At 36.2% G+C, this 19652-nt stretch overlaps 1 protein-coding gene across 2 annotated transcripts in view; it reads right to left on the minus strand.

The window, feature by feature from the left end:
* CLPX (caseinolytic mitochondrial matrix peptidase chaperone subunit X) overlaps positions 1-19461 on the minus strand; it is a 38485-nt gene extending 19024 nt beyond the window's left edge. For both annotated transcript variants that reach the window (XR_013998195.1, XM_081128900.1), the window contains exons 1-5: positions 19155-19461; positions 11582-11742; positions 10343-10460; positions 2673-2827; positions 864-1023 (exon numbers count right to left, since the gene is read on the minus strand). Coding sequence is in view for 1 of the 2 variants with exons in the window: in XM_081128900.1 (XP_080985026.1) it covers positions 864-1023; positions 2673-2827; positions 10343-10460; positions 11582-11742; positions 19155-19233 (673 nt within the window). In the remaining variant the exon portion in view is untranslated. The remainder of the gene's footprint in view (positions 1-863; positions 1024-2672; positions 2828-10342; positions 10461-11581; positions 11743-19154) is intronic.
* Positions 19462-19652: the final 191 nt, after the last annotated feature.

Below are 19652 nucleotides of genomic sequence, written 5' to 3' on the forward strand. Positions count from 1 at the left end.
TGCCAGTTCGACTCCTGATCAAGGTACATGACCTGGTTGCAGGCTCGACCTCCTGTAGGGTTCATGCAGGAGACAGCCAATCAATGTGCTCTTGCATCGATCTTTCTTTCTCTCTCTTTCTCTCATGCTCTCTCTTTCCTTTCCTCTCTCTCTAAAAATCAATAAACTATTCTATAAAATATATATATATATAATACATTATTTTCCACAGTAAGTTGAGATTACACAGTTTATATGTATAGTAGAATCTATCATTAATAGGATTTATACTTTGAATCACTTACAAATTTGCCCCTAACCTTGTGCACTGTAGCTGGGGCCTAAAAAGGAAAGGAAAGAGCGCTGTATATGTTCTGCAAGAATTATCTCCATATACATATGACTTAGGCAGATGAAATTCTGTACCCTGAACCCAAAAGAGAAGAACTCAGAGTCATACAGAGCATTGCAATGATAGGATCATGGGGAACTAGTTGTGGTGAGGTCTATAATTCAAAGATGGTATCTCAACCTCTACCTCAGTGACTTTCAAACATTTTTCACTGAGACCCTTGATAAGAAATACATTTTACTCTGTGACTCAGAACCCATGCACATATACCTAAAAGAAAAAGTTTTAAGAAACAATATTTAACTATAGTTAATGTACTCTGGTATTTTCTATTCAAATCTATTAACTTTTGTTTTTTAATGCTGTTGGCAACCTACCAAAATAATTTCATAATTCACTAATGAGACATGACCTGTACTTTGAAAGCTGCTATACTATACTAAAAGCATTTTAAGACAAAAGCAAGGAGTTGCAATAAAGATTACTTCTAGGCATAGTAATCTCTATTTTGGCCAAATATCAAAACACTAACCTCTAGGTGTTAATGATGTCTGCTTTTCAACCTCTGCTTGCTGCCTCAGATTAGTTGGAATATTATTATATATTCTCTTATAATGATTGTACACAGCAACTGAAAGCACCTTCTTAGCAAATGACTGGCCAACAACATACTTGTCGAGGTAGTTATAAATCTGAAAAATAATTAGGTTTGAATAATTTAATATAAACCATCATAAAAACACACACATTAAAAAAGTTATATACTTAGCATATTTGCTTCCAGTTTTAAATTTGAACAAGGACTCATCAAAAACAAAATGCCAAGGGCATGATATATTACGTAGCAATGATTCAAGGTCCTAAGCCCTAAATGTACAAAAGCACAATTTATGTGTTCTCTAGCCTAACAAAGTATCTCTGTCCTCTTCTAGGGCTACGCTAGTTTCTATTCTATAAACAATGCCATTGATCCTAATTTTTAAAAGTTAATATTAAAGACACTTAGAATACCTACACATGCCACCCGGAGTCTAAAGGTATTATCATTAATGTAAATCATTTAATTAATCCTTTCTACAACTCTCTCAATCATATAAATAATATTCTTCACATGAATAAAGACAATGTATTATAAAACTACCCTTTTCAAAAATAGGCACCACATAATCAAAAGCCATTATACTACCAGTATCTGTGTTTTAATACTCAAAAACATTTAGCTTTTTCTCAGATATCAACTTTAAAGCTACTTATTTATCTACATGGCAATATACAAGTTTTAATCTTAGAAGAAACTAAAGCTCTATTTGATTCTTGGATACTGCCAACAGCTTGGAACCTGGGGTAAATTCCTTCAGCTTTCGGTAAATAGAAATTAACTGTTAATATTAACTAACTCTGGAAAAGAGTTAAATTGCCTAATTTTCTAGAACTTTGACTCAGATGTCTAAAGTCTACACAAATTAGTAGAGAACATAAAGTTTAATGGCTATCTTTTCTATTACATTATTTATTTTTACATGACAAATTCTTTTAATTGTTGAGCATATGCATTTTATTATAGTTTTTTAAAAATCTTCATTCCTCACAAACTACACTCATGAATTACTAAATCTTCCACAGCACATTTGGATGAAGACACAAATGCACTACTATCAAAACAGAGTAGAAGAAAGCTACACCGAGGCAGAGGATGAGAAATGACCAAAGAGGACAAACATCTGCGATATGCCAGAACACAGGCACACAGCCCAGGAGCAGGGCTCCGTTCTCAGAAAGTGCACACCAAGCACCCACCCAATGGAGCTGGTGGCACACTCTGTTGTATTTCATACAGCCAAATCACAATCTGTCTGAGACTCCTGGAAAGAGCCCAGTAGCAAAAGCCACAGTACTGCAGAGGAGAGTGCCAACATACTGGCCATGAAAAAAATCACTCATTGTTAGCCTGAGGCTGTTTTACCATGAAGTAGACTAATTTAATGAGGGGGGGGGGGAATTGCAAGCTGGTATTATTTAGGTGCTCAAACTAACAAAAATAAATCCAAAGTTGCTCTATTTGAAGGTTATCATTTTAAGTTAATTTAGTATAACACTATTTTAATAATCATCCAACTACATTTCATTGCTACTGAATACAGTAATCATGACATGGGAAAAAAGCAACGGACTCCATACCTAAATTCCAAGTATCAAATATCAAAAACAATTTAGCCAAATATAGTCCATATTAATAACTTACAATATGTGTGTTTAAATACTAATATTAAGATCCAATATAAACTGAGGAGAGGGGAGCAATGAAATGTTTTCAAGATCAAATGCTTGTAAGACTTTATACCTTCTTGGGAGGAGGAGGAGGTTTCTGTTGGAATGCCAATTTTACAGCTTCTGCCGCCGATTCTGGTTCTTTAATTACGCTTTTCTTTGAGTCTGCTTCAGATAGCACAACAAAAAAATGGTGACATTTTTCACACTTCACAAAACGGGTGGATGCTGTAAAAGAAAAGGAAAGTGAGCAGAGAAAAATAAATAATTCAACTAGTGTTTCACCTAAAAGATTCACTGCAAATGAAAACTATGTACTTGACAAAAAGTAGGCTTGTAGTTCACTCCACTAGCCACAACAAACAGCCTAGTTTACATCTAAGATAGATAATAAAGATAGATGCGTTCAGTCTGCTACATATACTTCATTTCCACTAGGTTCTTTCATTTTATGATATAACCCATTAAGAGAAAAGACAGAGAGAGTCTTTCAACTTCCCAAACACTAAAGTTAATTTTTAAAACCACCATGGTAAGAATATTAATTGTTTATTCCATTGAAATATGTGAACAAACTGTGAAAAAAGTAAAATACAAGTAAATTAATTTTCCCCCAACATTTTATTAAAAATTTTAAACATAAACAGAAGTTGAAAGAAAGAAATCGATTCTAATCCCTAAAAATATAAAAAAGTACATTCCTTAGGTTCTTTTCAAACCTATAAGCATTTTTTAAAATATATTTTTATTGATTTCAGAGAGAGGAAGGGAGAGAGAGAGATAGAAACATCAATGATGAGAGAGCCATCATTGATCAACGGCCTCCTGCACGCCCCCTGACTGGGGATCAAGCCTGCAACCTGGGCATGTGCCCTAACTGGGAATCAAACCGTGATCTCCTGGATCCTAGGTCAATGCTCGACCGCTGAGCCACGCCCAGCCAGGCAACCTATGAGCATTTTATAAAACCTTAACTTGGTAAAAAGGTAAAGGTATTTCATACCTACGTTATTTTTATCTTTAATACTTCCACTAATTCCTATTTCTTTGACCTAAAAACCACTGAGTCATACTTACTTAAAGATAATTATACAGCTTTTGAAAACAACACAAAGGCAGTTAAAAGTGAGGGTAAAAATGCTTTCTTAATGGCAACACATCAACTATAGAATATCCTGTGTTAAACCAAAAGTGATTTCTTCCTTTCTCTCTTTCTAAAACACAGCTTTAGGATGTAGACATATGGCCATATACTCTTAATCTTCTCCAAGCCCACCCCTACTAATGGTAACCAGGGAACTCAGAAAGCAGCATGATAGTAGAGAAACCCAGACAGACTATTAACAGATACAAAGCAAATGATACACAGAAATTAGTTACATGTTGGTAGGTCTAGATAGTATATTTTTGGTGTAATATAAATAGACAGGTAAAATTGCAAAGAAAAAGAATTTTTAAAACTATGATAATCTCTCTCCTTTGGGAATATTATAACACAGATTAGAAGGAAAACTACACTGGCAAACACACCTAAATCTTCATAAAATAATCTAAATTTAAAAAAATAGACAATTCCACAATCAAAACATAAATGTAATTTTTAATCCAATCAACTTAGTTCTTGTATGTTCATTCTTGAACACAAGGCCAATTAAAAATTTATTCAGGATAAATTCTAGCAGCAAATTTTAAACCAGGAGAGGAAATGCTTACCTAAAGAAAATATCAAGCTATTCCAAGTACCTTCAATTAACCCAAGCCCAAATACATTATCACCATGTCCCATCAATGGGAAAGAATCAATGCCTTTATTCTATGAGGCACCAGCTTGCAACTGTTAGTGATGGTAAACAGGGTAAGGATTAAAGGGCAGAGAAACCTCTGATTTAATTCAGGCTGTGTGACAAGAAAATCTGGCTTGAGAACACACGAACAAAATACTTCTCTAAAGAAATTAGGTCAAAGGGAAAGATTAAACACTAACAAATAACATTCTTCTTGGCTTACTGTTAAAGGGTTCCTTAAATTCTACTTGAATATTTGCAATATAATTTTACATATTCAACATATACCCAACTTCAAAGACTCAATTTTATTTATCAAAATGCTATTTAAAAAAAACAAGCACTGCAATGCATATTTTTACTCTTAAAAACTAAGGGCAAAAAATCTAATTTTGTTAAATTATCTGGGGATAAATAAACCTCTTTTCTTTAAATGATAACTACAAATATCCTACATTCCTTTATATACAGAATACTGATCCCAGTAAACATGCTTGTATAGTATGCCAACAACAGAGAGACTACCTTGTAAAAACATTTTTAGGAGATTTGTTTAAATGAAAGATTTTCATGATTTTAGACAAGTTTCAGGGTCCAACACAAAATTTCCAAAACTACAGAAAAATTTAATTCCCATCCTATGAGACACATAAGTGCAGTAGCCTTCAAAAAGTATTATATGCATAAACATAAAAACTAAAGGCTCTAACTTAAATAAAAGTGAGAAGACTATTCATACATGAATAGTCTAGTATTTAAAATATATAAAGCACTATTATAACTCAACAATAAAAAGGTAATCCAATTTAAAAATGAACATAGGATTTAAATACTTTTCTCCAAAGAAAGTTCTTTTTTTTATTATGCTTTCATTGATTTCAGAGAGATGAAGGGAGAGGAAGAGAGACAGAAACATCAATGATGAGAGAGTCACTGATTGGCTGCCTCCTGACCGCCCCAGGCCCCCTACTGGGGATCAAGCCTGAAACTGGGACTGACTGGGAATCGAACTGTAACCTCCCAGTTCATACATTGACGCTCAATCACGGGCCCACGGCTGCTAGGCTGAAAAGTTATTTTTTAAATGGGCTAAAGAATAGTGTATCTTAGTCATTATAATTAAAACTTTCTTAGATATTATTAATTTCAATTTCTGATGATTTTCTATACATTCATAATGGTATCTATAAAAATGGTATTTTATTTCAACAAGTCAAGCAAGAGTAATACCACTATAAGAAAATATAAACATTACTACAAATACACTTGTGAGACTGAATATATACAGCAAGATCCATGAGCTAAAAATTATTTTTATATTTTGGGAAAAAATGTCAATGAAAATTATATGAAATTCAAATTTCAGTGTCCATATACAAAGTTTTATTAGAACACAGCCATCCTCATTCATTAACATTGTCTGTGGTTGCTTTTGCACTACAACAGTAAAGGAGACCATATGACCCATAAAGCCTAAAATATTTACTATTCCGCCTTTTATAACAAAAGTTTGCTGATTCATGCTATAGAGCATTTAAAAGGAAAGAACTACCCATAGAATGAGAGAAAATATTTGCAAATCACATATATGGATAAAAGCCTAGTATTTAAAATATATAAAGCACTATTATAATTCAACAATAAAAAGATAATCCAATTTAAAAATGAACATAGGATTTAAATACTTTTCTCCAAAGAAAACAAACAAATGAACAATAAACACATGAAAAGATGCTTAACATCTTTATTCATTAGGGAAATGTAAATCAAATTTCTATGATGCCTACAATAAAAAAGATACATAGTAAGTGTTGAAGAGGATGTAGAATGATTGGAACCCTTATACATTGCCAGTTGGGTTGTAGGATGGTACAGTCTCTGTGAAAAACAGTTTCGCAGTTCCTTAAAAAGCTAAACATAGAGTTACCATTTCACCCAGCAATTCCATTCCTAAGCATATACTCAAGAAAAGTCAAAACACACAAAAAAATGTGTACACAAATATTCATAGTAGCATTATTTGGGGGGGGGAGGGGAGGTTAATCCTCACTCGAGGGTATTTTTTCCATTGATATTTTAGAGAGAGTGAAAGGGAACGAGGGTGGGGGGAGAGGGAGGGAGGAAGAGAGAGAGAGGGAGAGGGAGGAGGGAGAGCAAAAGGGAGAGAAACATTAATGTGAGAGAAACACATCAATCGTTTGCCTCCTGCATGCACCTCAACTGGGGCAGGGATTGAACCTGCCACCCAGCTATGTGCCCTTAACCAGAAATTGAACCCATGACCCTTCAGGGCAAGGGCCAATGCTCTAACCACTAGGCTCCACTGGCCAGGGCACAGAAGCATTATTCATAATAGCCAGCAGTTACAAACATCATTGATGGACATCAATGAATGGACAATAAAATACTACCATTCAGCCATAAAAAGCAATAAAGTACTGACATAATGCAACACAAATGAATCTTGAAAACATGCTAAATAAAAGAATCCAGACACAGCCCTGGCCAGGGGGTTTAGTCAGTTGGAGCATCATGCTGGACACTAAAAGGTTGTGATTTCCATCCCTGGTCAGGTCATATAGGAGGCAAATGATCGTTGTTTCTCTCACATCGACGTTTCTCTCTCTCCCTCTCTTTCTAGAATCAATAAAAAACATATTCTTGGGTAGGATAAAAATAAAAAAATAAAAAGACTAAAACCTCAGAAAAAATTTAAAAAGGACTAGACATATGTAGTAACATATATACTTTTCAAAATATTGCTGAATTGAAAGAAAAAAAAATTTGCAAAAACATGAACAATATGTTAGCATTTATGCTTTTAAAAAGTTTTATGTTTGAAGATATTTACAGAAATACATCTTTAGCTTTATCTATAATGTTCTACTTTTTCAAAAAGGGGGATATATACATCTATTCCTTGGGTAATTAAAAATGACAAAGTAGACAATTACCTAAACAGGCCATTCACAAAAGAACTGTAACTGACAAAAAGCACATAAAAAGATGTTTATGGCCCTCGCCAGTGTGGCTCAGTTGGTTGAACGTCTTCCCATGCACCAATGTCATCAGTTCGATTCCTGATCCAGGCACATGCCCAGGTTTCAGGCTCAATTCCCAGTAGAGGGCGTGCAGGAGGCAGCCGATGGAAGTGATGTTTCTCTCTCTCAATGTTTTCTCTCTCTCCCCCTCTCCCCTCCTCTCTAAAATCAATAAAATAACATTTTAAATTAACATTTTGAAATCTTTCTCTGGAAAAAAAAGGGAAAATCTCTTGATTAAAAAATATATGATGCTGCCATTATGAATTGAGCATTTCTCAGATTTTTGAGAACTTTATTATATCACACCAAATTTTGTTAATAGCAAATGTTATTTAGAAGTTATGTCACCCAGTTCTACCACTTTCATTTTATGTTGCAATTCAAATTAATGTTCATTCAAACTAACTTTTCTCTTTGATCTCTTACTAGGTAAAAATTACAAACAGAACCTCTAACACTGCAGCTATAGAATGCAACTACTTTAAAAATCCTCCAAAACTGGAAAAACATGCTACATGTAGTACTTTTTCATATAGTGGACAATTAATATTAGTGATAAATGTGAAACTATAACTGAAGTCTCAATATTTGGGTTAGAAGAACAGCCAGCATGGCTCAGCAGCTGAGCATTGACCTAGGATCCAGGAGATTGCTGTTCAATTCCCAGTCAGGGCACATGCCCAGGTTGTGGGCTCAGTCCCCGGTAGGGGACATGCAGGAGGTAGCCTATCAATGACTCTCATCATTGATGTTTCTATCTCTCTCCTTCTTCCTTCCTCTCTCTGAAATCAATAAAGATTTAAACACACACACACACACACACACACACACACACACACACACACACACACGGGTTAGAATACAGAGAATCCTCTCCAGCTAATCATCAGAAACTGAAACTTCTGCCAAACCTTACCATCAACCTTTTCATAATTGAACTGTATAGGAAGGCCGACATGGTAGTATACTGTAATTTACTCAAGTCATTACCATTACCTCTAATCACACAGGAAATTAGTTATTGGATTCATTAAGCAAAGTATCTATAGTAACATCTTTGCATTTCAGAAAGAATTACAGACACTAAGCAAAAGTAGGACTGTTGATTTCTTCCTTCTCTTAGTGTCAGAATCATTAATGATTATCAGACATTTTCTAGAACTGAGAGAATAGCTCCTCTGAAAAGTACTCAGAAAAGGAAAATACCTTAATATTTGAATGACTGACCTCTCTAGTTTTGAGATGATCAATAGGTATGTGAAGAATGGAATAATAAGTACAGAATAAATAAGACTTGGTTCTTGTACAGTTTAATGGTTACATGCATGAAAACTCACAAAATCCAGCCCTGCACCCTCTCATTCCCTCTGCCTCTCCCCCCACCCGCATCCCACCTCTGTTCTGCTCTGCCATGCTGTGCTCTAAAGAAACACCTGCAGCCTGGCAGGGCGTGGCTCAGTGGTTAAGCGTCCACCTAGGATCCAGGTGATCAGGGTTCGATTCCCGGTCAGGGCACATGCCCGGGTTTCAGGCTGCAGCCGATCAATGACTCTCTCATCATTGATGTTTCTATCTCTCTCTCTCCCTCTCCTTTCCTCTCTCTGAAATCAATAAAGATATATTTTTAAAAATAAATAAATAAAAATAAAAAAAATAAACAAACACCTGCAAGTGGCTTCACCAGGCTCTTGGAGCATGCCACTGCCACAACCAAGGGGTCTGCATGCAGTGGGCTATTACCTATACAGTGCCTATGGAGAAAACCATTGTGAAAACCAACATTCAGATAGCTCTTCCTTCTGGCTATGGAAGAGTAGCTCCACATTCTGGCTTGGCTGCAAAACACTTCATAGATGTAGGAGCTGGTGTCATAAATGAAGATTATAGGAAATAGTTGTTGTACTGTTTAATTTTAGCAAAGAAGAGTTTAAAGTAAAAAAAGGTGACCGAATTACATAGCTCATTTGTGAATGGATTTTTTAATCCAGAAATAGAGGAAGTTCAAGTTCTAGATGACACTGAAAAGGGTTCAGGAGGCTTTGGTTCCACTGGAAAGGATGAAAATTTATGCCAAGAACAGAAAACGGGGAAAAAAAAAGTACTTTTTTCTTAAAAATAAAGAGTTTTTGTTTAGTGTTTTGTAAATCTGTGAACTTAATAGCTTTAGCTTTGAAAAATATTTGGTTCTCTTATATCAAGGAAATGGTACCCTCTTGGAAATCACAAAGAACTTTACTTTCTTGTGTTTTCTACATTTGATTGTTGTATAAATCTGCATGGCAACCTAATATAGTTACTTTATTCAATCAAATGTTCATCAATTACAGACCACCCCTCCAGAACTGTATTATTTAATTCACTAAATGCTACCCCTTCAACAACTTATTTTTCAATTGCTTTGTAAATTATAAGCAAAGCCTTTCATTCAAGAATTTTTTTTAATTGGTTTTAGAGAGAGAGGAAGGGAGGGGAAGAGAGATATTGGTTTGCTGTTCCTCTTATTTATGCATTCATTGGTTGATTCTTGTATGTGCCCTGACCGGGGATCAAAGAGACAACCCTGGCATATCAGGAGGACGCTCTAACCAACTGAGCTACATGGCCAGGGCCTCATTCAATAAATCTGAATTCTTCCTAACCAGTTTGGCTCAGCAGTTAGAGTGCTGGCTCACAGACTGAAGGGTCCTGGGTTCGATTCTGGCCAAGGGCATGTACCTCGGTTGCAGGCTCCATCCCCGGCCCAGGTCAGACCACATGCAGGAGGAAACCAATCAATGTGTCTCTCACATCGATGTTTCTCTCTCTTTCTCTCTCCCTTCCACAGAAGGCACATTCTACTATTGCTCACACATGTAAGTATGTGCCAGCATATATAATAAATAGTTTTTTTCCCACAGAAAAAACAGAATACTTACACACAAAGGTCTCTACATGTGTGCACAAGTCACCACATTTAGGGCAGCGCAGCTGGTTTCCACCTTTCCCAGAATTCCCAGAGCCTGATTTTTTACTGCTTCCCTCACTCACTGATTTCTAATGTTTTTGGAGAAGGAAAAAAGAGAATGTCAATTATTATTTTCAGGCAACCATTTTATATGTAAACTTAAATATAAACAATATAGTTTATAATTAATCTTCTAATTTTTATAATTTCTAGAGTGGAATTATTCACATAATTTATATCTCTACTATTGCTGGCACATGTAAGTATGTGCCGACATGTATAATAAATAGCTTTCTTTCGGTGACTCAATAAGAACTAGGAAAAAAATTACTATAAGTATAAAACTACATTTTCAGTGAAATTGAATTGGGTATTATTATCACAGCACGTAGTGATTCTTAACTTTCTTGAATCTAACTTTTTTCATCATTAAAATAAAGATAATATTACCTACTTCAGAGAGTCACTGTCAGGATTAAGTACGAATATGAAAGCACCGAGCATTTTGTCTGGCATATAATATTAGCTCAAATGTCAGTCAAATTCACATAATAAAAAAACTGATAATAAATAATTTGCTGACCCAATACAATCATCAATCATCTACTTGCTAGCTACACAGTAGCCCAGTATTGTCATAGAGATATCCAAGATTTTCAGGTAGAGGGTGAATTGGGGTTTACACCAGGGGTGGGGAAACTTTTTTCTGCCAAGGGCCATTTGGATATTTGTAACATCATTCGCGGGACATACAAAATTATCAACTTAAAAATTAGCTATGAAAAAAGCTCCTAGACTTATTGAATTTCAAGTCCCGCCTGTGGTTGCCTTGGCAGGGCCAGACCAAATGATTATATAGCCCGCAGGCCAGACATTCCCCACCCCTGGTTTACACTATTATGAATTGTAAAAGTTGTATAAAGCAGGAAATGATGGCTATTCCTAATTCAACTCTACAGACTGACTCCATAGGTTAATGAAGCTTCTTTACTACTTTGGGGTGTTAAAATTTTTAATTATGGCTTACTAAGTTCAATGCTTCAAACTGAAACACAAAATAAAATTACATAAAATTCTTCAGATCATTTTATATATATCACGTTTTCCACAGAAAACATATAAACCACTGAGATAGAGTACTTTTATTATATTTAATTGCTTAAAGAAGTGAATTCAAATATGTGTATAGATGCCAGTACAGATAAAATACCTTATTTCCATCTCCAGAGCCATCTTTACTTATCCCATCTTTTGAGGCTAAGTATGCTGGTGTTTCTGAAAAAGTTCTAAAAGGAACTCTTCGTAGAATCTGAGTTTCAAAGGTCCCAAACCTTCCTAAAACGGGTATATGAATGCGACCACAAGAAATACCTGAAAGTATAATAAAATGTATTAGTCTACACATCAAATATTAACATTCTTTCAATAAATACCCTGGAAACAAAAAATCCTTAAGCATAAAGGCGGTTGAAAAAGCTACAGTTTTCACAGTAGTACAAACCGGTAAAGAAAATAGTGATACCATCAGAGGCAAAGCCCTCTCAAAAATAGGCCAGACCTGGGCCTTGGACAGATTCCAGGTAAATAAAAATGTTTTTTTCCTTCTCAGGCCTGTTCTTTGGAAGTGAAGAAAGACCACCAAGGTCGTAACAATGAGTGACTTTCAAAGTTTGAGATAAGTAGTTCAATATCTGCCTCACTTGTAGGAGGAAAAGATGATTTATGTCCTATATTCTTATTCTTATATTATTTCTACCAATGAGAATAAGCAATTGACATGAATTCTTGTCTGTCTCTTTGTTTATATTGGGGTAAAATCTGCAACAATGGAAACAAACTTTGAATGTTCTTTGAAAAGTTAGGTGCTGTTTATTAAAACATGTTTTAATGAAATATTTCAATCTTACAGAAAAATACGTAATTCAGTAAATATTGTGTAACCACCATTCTGCTTTCAAAGATTTTAACCTTGTGACATAAAGTTAAAATTCTTTAAATGAATATAGGCTATTATTTAGCAAGCTTTTTCTGTAAAGGACCAAGATACTAAATATTTTGTGGGCCACAAAGTCTCAGTCCTAACTACTCTGCCTATAACAGGAAAGTAAATGTAAATGTAAATGTAAACAATATGTAAACCAAGGGGTGTGGCCTGATTTGGTTCAGGGGATCATTGTTTGCTGATCTGTTTTTTTTTATATAAATACAAAATAAACCCCAAAATAAATTATAGGCAATGGTAAAGAGCCATACTGCATACTGTGAGGCAGCACTTCCTAAGCTGGTATTTAAAAGTGTTCTTACACAAGAAACTGTATGGTCCTAGGTTAAACAACATGCCACAGATTTCAGTACAGTAGGGATACTCAGAACCTTGCATAAGCTAACCTATATTAATGAACCGCCAAGAAAGATGTTTCCCAGCAGTTTACCAGAGTGCTGTTAGGAGGTAATAAAGTAAACAACGAAGAGGGTATGTGTGTTAATATTAATACTTAAATTTAAGATACTGTCTTTTTGCCTCCGTCATCTTATTCCCTGTAAAATTCTCAACTCAGGCTTTAAATTTTTATTTCTACACCCGTTAGAATTTTTAAGAGATCATGCACATATGTATGTATTGTATCCAAAGCCAAAAACTGTTTTAAAATCATGTCCTTCAAACCAGTCAAAAACAACTGCTTAGTTACATAACTGGCTTTATTAATTCCAATTTTCCAACAGTATACAATGTTAGAATAACTAGTTTCTTTAGTTTTATCACCCTAGGCCAGTGATTTTCAACCAGTATGCCACAAGAATTTCTAAAATGTGCAATACCTGACTATTTAGCCAGGGGCACCAACCTCTTTTTCCTTAGACTGTCAAATAAAAAAATGACAACAGCCAACACCAATAGCAGTCCAGTACTAATGCCCTGTCTTGAACCATAAATATATAGGTCATATAATAGAGTTACATCTTATTGGTCCTTTCACATTATAAGGTTGTGTCTGACTGTTAATTCTTGGTACCAGAAAGACTTATATACAGGTATAGACACCTGATTTTTTTAAAAGTCACTTTGAGCCCTAGCTGGGTAGTTCAGTTGGTTAGATCATCCCAATTTGCCAAGGTTTGGGGTTTGATCTCCAGTCAGAGTACATACAAGAATCAACCAATGAATACATAAGTGGAACAACACATTGATGTTTCTTTCTCTCTCCCTCTCTCTCTCTCCTCTCTCCCTCCTTCCCTCTCTGAAAATCAATAAATTTTTAAAGAAATTTTTAAGTCACTTTGCAGCAAAAAGGTAATTACTGTACTATTTTTTTTGTAAATTAATCAAAATTATACCTATTTTTTGTCAGATCAGCAAAAAATGTTTTTTGGTGTGCTGCAGAATTTTAGTAATTAGTTTATGTATGCCATGAGATAAGAAGGGCTGAAAATCGCTGCCCTAGGCCATCACCTGTTCCACAAAGTACAAAACTGAGCCATCGAACTTCTCAGGAAAGATACAAATAGGAGGAACCAAATTTTCTCATCTCTATATAAATCGCGAAAAAGGTATAAGGTTTATGTCACCCCCAGTCCCTAATCCATAGACTGTAAAAGTTTGCTTAACACTATTACACTTGAAAATTAATTTTAAAAAATACAATTGATTTTTTTAAGTAAAGAATATTTTAAAAATATTTTGATAACTACTATTTTTCCATTTTTTACAGTAAATGACAATCGCATTACCATCTCATTAGAATGAGATTTAAGGTAGTTCATAAATTTTAAGCTGAACATTAATGTTTTTCCAAGAACATAATATGATTTTAAAGACTAGGACAATATAAAAAAAGTCTAGAAAAAGTAATGGGGGAGAGAAATAGATGAATCAAGAATGCAGAAAGTTAATGGACGTTGAGGCTGGGTGATTGGTATTTGGCAGTTCACTGTTCTATTTTGTGTGTGTTTAAAAATGTTCATAATAAATTCATATGAAAGGTAGCAAAATAAAATTATAATCTACGTAACAAGTATAACTTTTTTAATTGAGCCATTACAATGGATTCACAAAGAAAACTACAATTATAACACATTATGTGAGGCTATTTGTACTTGGATGTTTAGACAAAACAACACTGAATTATCACATACAGTGCGTATATTATTTCCTATTTACAATATAATCTATATCTTTTTGCCCTGGCCAGTGTGGCTTAGTGATTAGAGCGTTGGCTGGAGCACCGAAGGGTCTTGGGTTTGATTCCCGGTCAAGGGCAGGTACCTGAGTTGGGGTTTCGATCCCCAGCCCTAGTTGGGGTGCATGCGGCAACCAATTGATGTGTCTCTCTCACATGGATATTTCTCTTTCTCCCTCTCTCTCTCTCTCCCCCCTCCTCCCTTCCACTCTCTCTAAAAAAAATAAAAATCAATGGAAAAAATATCCTCAGGTGAAGATTAACAAAAAATATATATATATATGTCTTTTAAAATAGTGTTTAACAACTTACGATAGCTAATATTATTAGAAAATAACTGAAAGGAAATTATCTTTGGGACTTTAAGAGAAATAAAAATTATGAGCGTAATCCTTTTAAAGTCTACTTGAATAGGAAGAAAAATTAGTCTTTCCCCTTAAATAACTTATCAAGCAACATATGAAACCAATGCAACCATGCAGTCATCACAGAAAATATCTGAAAAACACGTTTGTGTCATTTAAACTTCTAAATTTAAGAATTTCTTTGCTGGCCCTGATGGTATGGTAGTTTTAACTTTCTATAATCTATGGGCTATACCAACAAAATGCCATAAATACTAAACCTGTGGTTTTCAAACTTGGGCATGCATCAGAATCACCTGGAGAACTTGTTAAAGCATGGTAGGGGATCTTCCCTGGTCCTGATTCAGAAGGTATGAGGTAGAACCCAAGAATGCATTTCTAACAAGTTCCCAGATGATGCTGCTGGTGTGGGGACCACACTTTTTAAACCACTGTGCTAAACAATTTAAATACCCAGTCACTCACCAATCATATAAACCTTCACAGAAATCACTGCAGCAAACTAATCAGGAGTTTTTAACCCTTTTTACGCCACAAACCCTTTTGGCAGTCGGGTGAAGCCTATGGATAGGCCCCTTCTCAGAATGTTTATAAGTGTATAGAATAAAATACATAACAAAGAAAACCGATTATGCTGAAGTAGTTATAAAAATATTTTTAAAATATTATTCTTTACTAATAAATTAAATAAGATCTAGCAGCTCTTATAATAACTACCATGATTTCAAATGTGTGAAAAGTATAAATAATACTTTGAGATATATGCAACTGTAAATGTCATATGGAAATATTTGTAATTTTGATTGGTGACAAATTCACAGATACTGAGACTACTGTAGGTTTGTCACCTACATTCAGAATAAAAGGAAATGCTGTATTTCATTCACATCAAGATTAGTGAAAATAAATTTCACAGAACCTCTGAATTCTATCCCTAGATCCCTTTGGAGGCCTGTACACCCTGAATGAAAAAGCCCTAAAAGCCAAAAAGGGAAGTATTTCTGTAAAGTGTATCTCGAAAAATTAGTTGGCAGCAATGACAAAAGACAGTTAAAAGTTAAACCATTTACAAAACTTCTTTTATACAGATAAAGCTTTCTGAGTTTCAGAGTGGGTATTTTTAAACAGAAATATCAGAATAAGGTAAATTTATTTTCGGGCTATTAAAAACTAGGAGTTATTTATTCAACTTTAAAATATTTGACTGCCTATATTCAATCTTGAATTAAGCATTCTCCAAAAACATGCAAATGATTCAGTTTAAAAGATAAACCAATCTTTAATTTATATTTTAGAAATAGAGTGAAAGAACTAATGGAAATTTTTTAATTATCTATTTGCAGTGACAATATTTAAGTGCATAACAACTGATGTAATGGCAAATCAATGCCTAACTTGGCCTCTAATCTCTAACACAAATTGGGGAAAAAATTCAAATCTCACAACCAACCAGCAACTTAGTATATGCTTATTGCTTTTATTAACCTCAAAATTCCATTTTATGCCCAGGTTATTGTTTCATGAATCCAGAATACTTTTTTTTTCCAATCCTCACCAGACAATATCTTTTCCATTGCTTTTCAGAGAGAGTGGAAAAGAGAGGGAGAGGGGGAGGGAGAGGGAGACACATTGATGTGAGAGACACATCAATTGGTTGCCTTCCGCATTTGTCCTGACCAGGGCCAGGGATTGAGCCTGCAACGGAGGTACATGCCTTTGGCTGGAATCGAACCCAGGACCCTTCAGTCCTCGGACCAGCGCTCTAACCACGGAGCCAAACCAGCTAGGGCAGGAATACTTCTTCATAAAAAAAAATAATAATAATATCACTCCTATGATAGCTTTCCTCAAGTTTAAAAATGTCTGATGAGTTTTCACTAAGGCTAATCTGCTGGTCTGAAGATGGAATATGCCAAGAAAAGAGAAATGTTGATTAAGAAATAATTTGCAATAAAAAAGCTGTATCATTTATTCACCTTGCCTTATTTAAATCGTACTGTATTTAAATACAGAGAGAGGGAGAGAGAATTAAAATAAATACCTAGGCATATTATGTAACACTCATGAAAATTATGGACAACATGTTTGAGAATCTTCATATCATCACATCCTCATGAGGTGACACCTTTTAAACAGACAAGGGCAGAAAGCAGAAAATCACCTGATCCCACAATTCTCACAGCCAAATTCAGACCAAATACTGTCATTCATTCAGAATCTTTTAAACGGAATCAAGCATTTCTGAATACACATATTTAGAAAACAAATTGACTGTTATATATGCAAAATACATTTTTTAAAATATACATTAAAATGGAAAAACACCAGCGACTTGGATAGAAAAAATATTTAAAATTTCTCATTACAATAGATTTCATATTCAAAGAAACTAACGAGGAAAAACACATTCAATTTGGTACACATAAGCCATCAGGAAAAGAAAATAGATCCAGTATCTAGGATGACAATTTACCAAGTAATTTTTCAACCTACCATATAAAATTTTTAAAGTCTAATATGACAAACCAATGGAAATAGAGAATAGCACTGTACTTCAGAGGAGCTCTGAAATATCCCCTTTTGTTCTTAATTCATTTTACAATTTCTTGTTAGAATATTTAATAAAGTACTTTTGTTTGTTTTTTATTATGTTGTTGAAATTCTTTACCGTTTATAAGAATAAACTAGTTAAAGTTCAATTCTGATTTTTCTTATCTTTTGCCTTTCTTACTCCTTCCAGGAATCCTAAATAAAAATAATCCTCCTGGAGTTTTTTAAAGTTTCTTAAAGAAAACATCTCTATATTATTGTAGACTTTTAGACTTTTCTACTATGGAAAATAAAACATTTTATGTAATTAAATCTTGGGAAAGTCTTAAATCGATATGAAAACCATTTTGCTGTTTGTCATGTAAAATTATTAAACTCTATAATGATCTTGAACACACACATACTTTATCCACTCCTAGAAACAATATTCTTTGTTTACTCTACCAGATTTAACCTTGAAGGTGAGGACTTGTTCACTACTCTATCTCCTGCACCAAAACAGAGCCTAGCACATAGTAGGCCCTCAACGAATATATGGCAAATAAATAAATTTAAATATCTGTCAATGTCAAGTGTTTGCAACTCAAATTCCTGGAATACAGACATCTACTTGTTCAGGTTTAACAAGGTCTTGGGACTCAATCCACTCCTTTACACTTATGTATCATTTTACAAAATGCTTCTGCCCACATTTTCCTTTAATTCCTCTGTGAAATAAACTGTCAGAAAAATGCACATTTAGTAAACAATAAAAATTTTATAATTAACTTAAAGTTTAGGAAAAGGGGGCTTTTATTTATTTATCCAAGGGTCATAAGCTGACAAACCAAGATAAAACGAATTTGTCTAGAAGTTAGTGATTATGACAGGATCTAGCGTCGTAGTCTGATATTCATAGATTCGGGGAAGAGAAAAAATGGTTTCTTTTCCCGAACCTCCCGGCTGGAGTGCTACTTTCACAGCTCCTGATCAACAGAAAGTGAAGGTAAACAAGCGCTACCCTTAGAGTGTCAAGTTGTAAAAACAACGAAGACACTTCTCAGTGTCTTAAACAATTTCTGTGGGATTTTCCCCCAACTCCCTTCCGCTCTCCTGGGGGCCGGGAAGTTTTCCCCGCGCCGGGAAGTATTCGGAGACCTGCTTACGTCCCGGCGTCAGCCGCCGCACAATGACAGTGACACCGCGGATCTCGCGCGTCCGGCATCCGGGACGTCGGCTCGGCGCCCCGGGGCCCCCGAGGACCCGACAGTGGCAGCCCCTCACCGGCGCCCTTCTCTGAGCTCCCGACAGGCCCGAGGGGAACCCGGTCACGCTCCGGGAAAGGAACCTCAGCAGGGCAGACAGACGTCTTTGGCCGAGATCTGAGTAGGGTCTGGGGACATTTTTAACGAAAGGAGGAGTATTTGTGCCTTTCAGGGTTTCTGCGAAGCGGCCACATTCTGGCCCTAAAGTCCGGAGGCCTGCGAGTGCGCGGGCGGGGAAGCACAGGAGTTTACTTCAAATTTGAGAAACAACTGCTCTAGAGGTTGGCAGAGCCCAATTCCATAGGGAAAGTAGGCGGCGCAAGACGAAGCGCCGCGCATCCCTCACACCCTCGTATTGGGGTAGGCCTCTCGCTCTCCTCGGGCTCCCGATAAGTCGGCCGGTCTACTCCCGGCCCAAAGGCTCAGGTAAAGTACTACTTCGTTACCTCTCTGCGCGGAGGCGAGCGAGGAAGTGATGAGCCGCGCGGCGACCGCTCCGCAACTGCAAGCGCCGCAGCCAGACATCTCGGCGGGGCCTAGACCGGGGCTTCTCCTCCTACTGTCCTCCGAGTCTCAGTGGCCTGACTCCTCCTCGCAGGGTGCGCTGACCAGGCTCCGGACCCTCCCGCCGACCCCTAGGCCCAGTGCAGAGTTCACCCGCCTGGCAGCCAGGCCAGCGCGTTCTTAGTGGCCCACGGCCGTCTAGCCAATACTGTAGACACCTGACCCCTCCCCCTCCCTCCCCTCCTCCCCACCCCCCATCCCAAACCCGCCTACGGGAGCCGGGGAGCGTGCGCGCGCCTGCGTCCTAGGCCTAGGGAGGTGCGTTGGCACGTGCTGCGTGTGTGTACGTGAGACACGGACGTCCTGCGAGGGGAAGGGGGCGGAGACCTGGGAGCCAATGAGCACGCTACTAGGGTGGCTGGCCCTAACTGCAGGAACTA

The sequence above is a fragment of the Miniopterus schreibersii genome (genome assembly GCF_964146895.1).
Source record: "Miniopterus schreibersii genome assembly, chromosome: 1".
NCBI classification, from domain to species: domain Eukaryota; kingdom Metazoa; phylum Chordata; class Mammalia; order Chiroptera; family Miniopteridae; genus Miniopterus; species Miniopterus schreibersii.